Source organism: Salvelinus sp. IW2-2015, unplaced genomic scaffold (assembly GCF_002910315.2).
Source record: "Salvelinus sp. IW2-2015 unplaced genomic scaffold, ASM291031v2 Un_scaffold5242, whole genome shotgun sequence".
NCBI classification, from domain to species: Eukaryota; Metazoa; Chordata; class Actinopteri; order Salmoniformes; family Salmonidae; genus Salvelinus; species Salvelinus sp. IW2-2015.
Window position 1 is genome coordinate 48,875 of NW_019946507.1, and position 9,252 is coordinate 58,126.

General features: G+C 41.4%; 2 protein-coding genes across 2 annotated transcripts in view; one reads left to right on the plus strand and one right to left on the minus strand.

Annotated features, from left to right (window-relative positions):
- Nucleotides 1-1,506, minus strand: part of LOC112078090 (uncharacterized) — a 13,776-nt gene extending 12,270 nt beyond the window's left edge. The window contains exon 1 of the mRNA XM_024144430.2: nucleotides 1,405-1,506. Coding sequence (XP_024000198.1) covers nucleotides 1,405-1,453 — 49 coding nt within the window. The 5' untranslated portion in view covers nucleotides 1,454-1,506. The remainder of the gene's footprint in view (nucleotides 1-1,404) is intronic.
- A 5,297-nt stretch (nucleotides 1,507-6,803) lies between these two features.
- LOC139026598 (trypsin inhibitor ClTI-1-like) lies at nucleotides 6,804-8,957 on the plus strand. Its single transcript, XM_070441937.1, has 4 exons — nucleotides 6,804-6,906; nucleotides 7,174-7,214; nucleotides 8,366-8,475; nucleotides 8,556-8,957. Exons 1-4 carry the CDS (start codon nucleotides 6,861-6,863, stop codon nucleotides 8,599-8,601), a joined length of 243 nt encoding a protein of 80 aa, XP_070298038.1. The 5' UTR covers nucleotides 6,804-6,860; the 3' UTR covers nucleotides 8,602-8,957.
- The last annotated feature ends 295 nt before the right edge of the window (nucleotides 8,958-9,252 follow it).

A 9,252-nucleotide genomic window follows, 5' to 3' on the forward strand; every position in this document is an offset into this window, starting at 1 on the left:
GGAGAAGGTGGAAAGTTTTAAGTTCCTCGGTGTACAACATCACGGACAAACTGAACTGGTCCACCCACACAGACAGGCTTGTGAAGAAGGCGACAGCAGCGCCTCTTCAACCTCAGGAGGCTGAAGAAATTCGGCTTGTCACCAAAAGCACTCACAAACTTCTACAGATGCACAATCGGAGAGATCCTGTCGGGGCTGTATCACCGCCTGGTACGGCAACTGCTCCGCCCACAACCGTAAGGCTCTCCAAGGGTAGTGAGGTCTGCAGAACGCCATCACCAGGGGCAAATACCTGCCCTCCAGCGACACCTACACCACCCGATGTCACAGGAAGGCCATAAAGATCATCAAGGACAACAACCACCCAAGCCACTGCCTGGTCACCCGCTATCATCCAGAAGCGACGGTCAGTACAGGGTGCACAAAGCAGGGACCGAGAGACTGAAAAAACAGCTTCTATCTCAAGGCCATCAGACTGTTAAACAGCCACCATCTAACATTAGCGGCCGCTGCCAACATACTGACTCAACTCCAGCCACTTTAAAAATGGAATTGATGGAAATTATGTAAAAATGTACACTAGCCACTTGTTAAGCAATGCCACTTAATACAATGTTTACATACCCTACATTACCCATCTCATATGTAATATACTGTACTCTATATCATCTACTGCATCTTGCCATCTTATGCAATACATGTACCCACTAGCCACTTTTAAACTATGCCACTTTATGTTTACATACCCTACATACTCATCTCATATGTATATACCGTACTCATATACCATCTACTGCATCTGCCATGCCGTTCTGTACCACCACTCATTCATATTATCTTTATGTACATATTCTTTATCCCTTTACACTTGTGGTGTGTGTGTTGTGTAAGGGTAGTAGTGTGGAATGTTAGGTTAGATTACTGTTGGTTATTACTGCATTGTCGGAACTAGAAGCACAAGCATTTCGCTACACTCGCATTAACATCTGCTAACCATGTGTATGTGACTAATAAAAATTTGATTTGATTTGAAACCGTATTTGTGTACTAAACCGGTACTCCAGTAAACCGTTATTGTGTGTACTAAAACCGGTACTACCGTAAACCGTATTGTGTACTAAACCGGTACTACCGTTAAAACCGTATGTGTTAAAACCGGTATACCGTAACGTATTGTGTACTAAACCGTACTACCATAAAATCCTGGGAAGATACAAACATCTGATACTGTTCAACCCTTTGTTCAATCATATGGTAATAGCACCACCTTGCCTCTGTATAGGCTAAGTGGACATTTCACCATTTACTTATACCAATCAAATCCATAAGGGTCTCGGGTCCATTTGGGATTGGGTCATGATGACAGATACAACTGGCATAGCAAAATCACTCAATGGAACTTACCGGTCGTCAGGTTTTTGAATGCAGTTGAAAGTTTCTCATGGCATAACATTTAGCATCCAAAGACCTGACGAGTTGTCCAGCACACTGGGGATGAGGCGCGCTCAGGAAAGCGCTGGACATCCACAGTTGGCCTGTAGGAATTCAGAAACGTGTCAGTCTTGGGATCTTTTATTACAAAATGTAGTGTTCCCAAAAAAGTCAGAGTTAGGTAATAAGTCTGAATATATAGGTTTACCCAAGCTACCACATGACTTAAACACTGGAATAAGCTAAGATGCACTAAATATACCTTAAGAAAAATATAGTTTACGTAACGAATTACTTTGAAAAAAAGTAGATCACTACATCTAAAGACTTTGTGAAAATGTGATACAGTGACTAACTACAGCGCCTTCAGAATGTACTCATACCCCTCGACTTATTATTTACTGTTTTTCATTTTACTGTGTTACAGTCCTGAATTCAATAATGGTTTAAAAACTATTCTCACCCATCTACACACCATAATGAAAACATGTTTTAAAACATTTACAGGAATCTCATTTACATAAGCATTCACACCCGAGTGGTGATGCCTGTTATTCATAGCATACAATCCCAAAAGAACGAAATGATCTCACTACAATACATTTTAATAGAAAGTTAACAAAAATATATAAGATCTTGCTACCATGGGAAGGTAAATACCTGTCATTTGTGGAAAAATCACCCTGATTAACTCTTAAGTCATATTCCAGTTACCTATTGTCTTATGGTCTTGCCTACACCTAGCAACAGTTCTTAAATATTTGAGAACAAAAATATTCAATTTATTTGAACGGCAAGCAGACAAAAATTAAACTTGGTTATTTATATAATTAAGCATTAGACCTCTCACTAAAGGCATCAGTCATACAAAAGTTATACTAATTTAGGGATGCACGATATATCGGTGAGCATATCGGAAAGACGATATTAACTAGAAAGGGTGGTGTGTAACCTTTATTTAACTAGGCAAGTTTGTAAATAAGAATTTGTTCTTAATAACTATGACGGCCTACCACGGCCGAACCCGGACGACGCTGGGCCTAATTATTTATTTTCATTTAAGGACCAACATTTTTTGAACGTACTGATTCCATGGCACATGGTTTATGAACTGATACACAAAACGACGCTGGATTCAATTTAAATTATTATGCAAAATTCTTGCAACCAATAGAATGTTATTTATATGGGGATACAACCTTCCAGCTCTGCAGATCTGCACGGGGACACCCATTTGTGAAAGATCATTAGATCTTTTTGTTTTGGTACTGTCCATACGTAGCTTGTTTTTGGTTACAGGTCCAGGAATGGCTGAAGAATTTGAATATTTACCTGGAGCAAACCCTGCATATAGCACTACTGGGTGATTTGAAAAGTCATATCAATCGATCAACAAATACTTTTAGCAAAAATATGTATTTTAAATTTACAATCTGTAGAAACTATGAGAATAGAAAGGTTAAGAAATGTTTTGAAACATCACAGCACAGTTGAAAAATATACGCTCCAAACAACTATTGGCTAGTTATTCTGTCTGTAAAGAAACGAGCGGGTTATCGATTGAGCCTGCTCCAACGATTGGACTAGAACAAGCCGCTCTCCCTCTGCTCACAATCACCAGACAGGCACGCTGTGACTCAAGTCACATGAGTGAAACAGTGTTGTCTCAGGGTACAAGTCTCCCCTTCTCCAAACATCCTGTATGAATCAGAATCTGTAGCTCATCAATCTAGTTATTTCCTGTAGACTTTTATGAGGCCACACAGTTGTTTTTGTCTGTCTACTTGGCGTTGTTTAGTAGGCCTACTTTGGGATCCTGAGTGGCGCAGCGGTCTAAGGCACTGCATCACAGTGCTAGAGACCCAGGTTCGATCCCGGGCTGTATCACAACCGGCCGTAATCGTGAGTCGTGTAGGCCAGCGTACAATTGGCCCAGGGTCGTCCAGGTCAGGCCTTCATTGTAAATAATAATTTGTTCTTAACGGTCTTGCCTAGTTAAATAAAGTTCTTTGTCAGTATAATTATTCCATTGCTGATGATGTCTGTATCCAAGCCCATGCTTGCAATTATTATTTCATTTCYCCAATGCATGTTTATTGAGCGACAGATCATTAGAAAATAAAATGACAAATGTAGATTGTTTATTTTGATTTGTACAAATGTTGTGGCGTAAGTGTCGGGAGAGAAGTTTAACTCCTCTCGAAAGTCAAACGTTACCTTCACCTAAACCTGTGTCTGGAATAAATMATGACAGTAGTAACCAACCACGCATTGGGTTATTCATTAGACTATTTAGTTGATAATAAAACAGGACTAAATCGRMSATTTTCATCTGTCGGGGTCGTTTARTMTTGAACATTGTATGGMAATAAGTGAAGGAACATAATTATGTGCTTGAGCAATAGCCCAGTAATGCGCACTTCAGGTYTAGGCTTTAGTGGCATTTAACGCACACTACCGGGTTTCCAATCACGAGTATACTCTGACGAGTTCGGCTCACCCTTAGTAACTAGTTCACTACTCCCCAAAACGGCCTAAAGGTCACTAACTAACCAACTACCATATTCATTACCTTGCTAGCTAGTTATCATTCAAAMAGTAAGTCATGATTGAAAGTTCAATCACAGACAAAAATGGGAAATGTACCAGTATATTTTGCTCAATCAAGTTGACTAGGTAACTGGGCCTCAACTCTGCATTCACAAGTTTCCAGCTAGTGTTAGCATAGCCAGCTAGCTAAAGCTTGCGGTATACCGATGGAGCTATTTAACTAGCTGTAGTTAGCCAATTACCTCTTCGGTTAAATGTCGTAGTTGTTTGTCCAGTGTATTCCTGGCGTTCTCCAAGACGAGCAGTTTGTACATGATACATCTTTTGGTGACATTGAGGTCGGTGGGAAGCCACACAGGACTCGGCTGCAGCGGCATTATGGAGGCTGTCACGCTGGACCAAAACGTTATGTTTGAGAATGTAACCTGACAYCGTGCCACCTGGTTGTATTCTTCTTTGAGGTTTAATGGCGGCGTGGCCGATATGATGGGTGCGTTCGTAAATAGCCTCCAGTGGGTCAGAAGTGTGCTCTGGGTCATTGGTAAATTCAGAGAGCACACTRGTCGACAACAAAAATCATGCAACAATTTCAAAGGTTTTAATAAGTTACAGTTCATAAAAGGGAATCAGTCAATTGGAATAKATTAATTAGGCTCAATGGATTTGGATTTTACATTACTGGGAATACAGATATGCATCTGTTGGTCACAAATAAATAAATAAAATGTAGGGGCATGGATCAGAAAACCAGTCAGTATCTGGTGTTAACGCTATTAAAAATAAATCATTTACATAAGTATTCAGACCCTTTACTCAGTACTTTGTTGAATCATCTTTGGCAGTGATTACAGCCTTGTCTTCTTGTGTATGACGCTACAAGCTTGGCACACCTGTATTTGGGGAGTTTCTCCCATTCTTCTCTGCAGATCCTCTCAAGCTCTGTTAGGTTGGATGGGGAGCGTCGCTGCAGAGCTATTTTCAGGTCTCTCCAGAGATGTTAGATCGGATTCAAGTCTGGGCTCTGGCTGGGCCACTCAAGGACATTCAGAGACTTGTCCCGAAGCCACTCCTGCGCCCCAGTTTGAGGTCCTGAGCGCTCTGGAGCAGGTTTGCATCAAAGATCTCTCTACTTTGCTCCGATCATCCTTCCCTCGATCCTGACTAGTATCCAGTCCCCGGGAGCATGATGCTGCCAACACATTAGGTATGGTGCCAGGTTTCCTCCAGACATGATGCTTGGCATTCAGGCCAAAGAGTTCAATCTTGGTTTCATCAGACTAGAGAATCTTGTTTCTCATGGTCTGAGAGTCTTTAGGTGCCTCTTGGCAGACTCCAAGTGGGCTGTCATGTGCCTTTAACTGAGGAGGGGCTTCCTTCTGACCACTCTACCATCAAGGCCTGATTGATGGAGTGCTGCAGAGATGGTTGTCCTTCTGGAAGGTTCTCCCATCTCCACAGAGGAACTCTGGAGCTCTGTCAGTGTGACCATTGGGTTCTTGTTCACCTTCCTGACCAAGGCCCTTCTCTCCCGATTGCTCAGTTTGGCCGGGTGGCCAGCTCTAGGAAGAGTCTTGGTGTTTCCAAACTTCTTCCATTTAAGAATGATGGAGGCTAATGTGTTCTTTGGGACCTTCAACGATGCAGAAATGTTTTGGTACCCTTCCCCAGATCTGTGCCTTGACAGAATCATGTCTGGGAGCTCTACGGACAATTCCTTCGACCTCATGGCTTGGTTTAAGCTCTGACATGCACTGTCAACTGTGGGACCTTACATTGACAGGTGTGTGCCTTACCAAATCATGACCAATCAATTAAATTTACAACAGGTGGACTCCAATCAAGTTCTAGAAACATCTCAAGGATGATCAATGGAAACCGGATGCACCTGAGCTCAATGTAGAGTCTCATAGCAAAGGGTCTGAATACTTATGTAAATAAGGTAAAACATTTTTGCAAAAATTATTCCGGACTCTTGACATTCCGGACTCTGACATTCCGGACTCTGACATTCCGGACTCTTGACATTCCGGACTCTTGACATTCAGGACTCTTGACATTCCGGACTCTTGACATTCCGGACTCTTGACATTCCGGACTCTGACATTGCTCGTTCTGTTATTTCTTAATGAATTGTTTACTTTTTGGACGACTACTGTTGGAGTTAGAAACACAGGCATTCCGCTGCACCTACGATAACATTTGCAAATCTGTGTACGCGATCAATAAACGTTGTATTTATCACATGCGTTGAATACAACAGGTGTAGTGAAATACTTACTTATAAGCTCTTTCAGAGATATCACACCACGCACACTTTTTAGTTATTTGTTTGTATATTTTATTTAACCTTTATTTAACTAGGCAAGTCAGTTAAGAACCAATTCTTATTTACAATGACGGTCTACCAAAAGGCCTTCTGCGGGGACGTGGGCTGGGATTAAAAATWWAAATAAATTAAATAAAACAAAAGGACAAAACACACATCACACATCACAACAAGAGAGACAACACAACACTACATAAAGAGGGACCTAAAACAACAACATAGCATGGCAACACACACACACACACACATACACAGTAAAGTTTCAGTTTGTAAGTACACTGCATGGTGTTTTGGGAAACGCGTGTGACATCTTTGGCGGTTATTTTTTACGGTGCATTGTTAAAACGTATCATTAAAAAACGGTTACTATTTCGTAAAAAATGCATTACAATGTAAGGTTATAAGGGTTAGGCCTATTTTAGAAATAGCCGGGGTTTATGACTTTGTGATTGTGGTAACTAGTGACGAACCTTAGGGGGTGGAGACTACACGGTATAAATACCGCTCCGGTGCCGGACAACGTCACWTGTCTGCCCACCTTCACAACGGAACAATGTGGAACTTTACACGGCTGACTCTCGCCCTTCTCTGTGTTGCCGGTGAGCGTTGTTTAACTTKTACTTAATTCGTTTCAAGAGGCAGTCAAATAGTTGTATTAAATAACAACAAATAGKTGTACATTAACTTCTAAGAGCAGACTTAACTTCTTTAGACAAACCGTCGATACTACCGGCGGACTGCCTTTTGTTGGCGAACGCACACATGTATGACTAGATAAACATACACGGTCTGTTTAGGTTGGAAATCTGCCGTTAAATCGTTAAATCACAATGCGTCTGAGGCTTGACATCTTTCTCTGTTTTTAGTTTTGGCACGGGGAGCGAGTCTCCCTGACGGCACCACAGAGGTGAGCAGGCAAACTGTTTGTTTTATGGGGGGAGTGAAAGACTTTACGTATTCATAAAACACTTGTCCTATGTGCTCCATAACAGTAGTTAGTAACGTTATATTTTATTGTACACCTGTATTCTACTGTCTCTTGGTCTATGCCACTGACATTCGTCCATATTTATATATTTTTTAACTCCATTTTACTTAGGTGTGTGTYTTGGGTATACATTGTTAGATATTACTTCACTGTCGGAGCAAGAAACGCAAACATTTCGCTACACCTGCAATAACATCTGCGAAACACGTGCATGTGACCAATAAGATTTGATTATGTATAGTCACTTCCTAATTAACAATTGGTTGACATGACAGTCTGGTGTATTAATTTATTGAACTAGGCAAGTCGGTTAAGAACAAATTCTTATTTACAATGACAGCCTACTAAAAGGCATTCTGCGGGGTCGGGGGCCTGGGATTAAACATATAAATATAGGATAAAATACACTTCTCAACACTACATAAAGCGCCCTGACACAACATGAAGGCAACACAACATGGTAGCAGCACATTCATTATTGGGCAAAGTCAACAGCACAAAGGTCAAGAACGTAGCGACKACAATACATCACACAAAGCAACTGTCAATAAGAGTGTCCATGGTGGAGTGTTTGCATGAAGAGATCCAGAACTGTCCAGTTTGAGTGTTTGTTGCAGCTCGTTCCATTCGCTAGCTACAGCGAACTGAAAAGAGGAGCGACCCAGAGGTGTGTGCTTTGGGSACCTTTAACAGAATGTGACTGGCAGAACGGTGGAGGATGAGGGCTMCAMTAAATCTCAGATAGGGGGGGGYKGTGAGGCTTAAGAGTACGATTCCATTACAAAACATTTTGCAACGAACAGTGTACTAAATGTTCAACAAATGAGAATTTATATTGTACATAGACCAAATGGAGAAAAACAGGGACTGTTTGCTTTCTAGAGTTAAAGGTTTCCATTGTGAAACGTTTTGCAATAAAATTTGACTAATGAATGCACCCCGGGTGCACTGTGGAAGGGAAACGTATGGTTTGTTCTCTTCATAGTGGTCTCATACAGAACACTATTACCAATACCTCTATTTATTGAGACCAAAGTCCTTTATGACATAACCTMGTCTTTGTCCAACAGGCGGACTGTTCCCAGTACAACTTGCCCATGTGCCCCCGCAACTACGAGCCAGTGTGTGGAAGCGACGGCAGCAGCTATGCTAACGAATGCATGCTGTGCTTTSAYAACATGTAGGTGTCCAACTAAAGCSTTCTACTGACTTGTCTTTTTGCTCTGCGTGTCTTTAATTTTTCTCCGTGTGTGTTCCCAGGGAGCAGAAGAGTAACGTTCACATCAGGAGTAAAGGAGAGTGCTGAACCAATACATGACCGTCCATTGTCTCAGCGACACACCAGGCCTTCAACATTACTTAGAACCGTTGCCTTGTCAAAACAATGACATATTTTATTTTTGCCTGCTAAATGCTGAGGAGTCAGTAAGCGACCTGTCAAGTGCCTCAATATCCTCTGAACCATTTCCTCAACACCTGTTTCCTTTTCCAAACTGTACGGACTTCCTGTCTGTCAGTGTTCTGTAGAGGACTTAACCCTTCACTACCTGGTCTGTAAGACTTGTGTAGTGTACTTGGTGGAAAAATGGTGTTATTTTAAAAGGAATAGTCTATTTGTATTTTACTTGTCTACCTTATCTGTAATTAAAACTATTTTAGGAACATGTTTCCTTGTCAACTGGAAGGGCCTGGGTGAATGGTTGAAATGTGGAGGAACTGGTTCAGCTAGATCACGACGTCTGGTTGTTTGTGTTTAGTCGTTATCTGTTATGAAGGTACAGTGGGAATGGAAAAAGATGTCCTTTAAAAAAGGGCATGTGAAATGTGATGGTAGAGTTTTCACTTTTTAAATCCAGATGCTACCCCCCCCAGATGTGCATGACCTAAATCCACCATGCTCACTAAACACCTGAATGAAGTTAGAGGGCTGTTTCTTAGTTAGTTAAAACACCCTCAA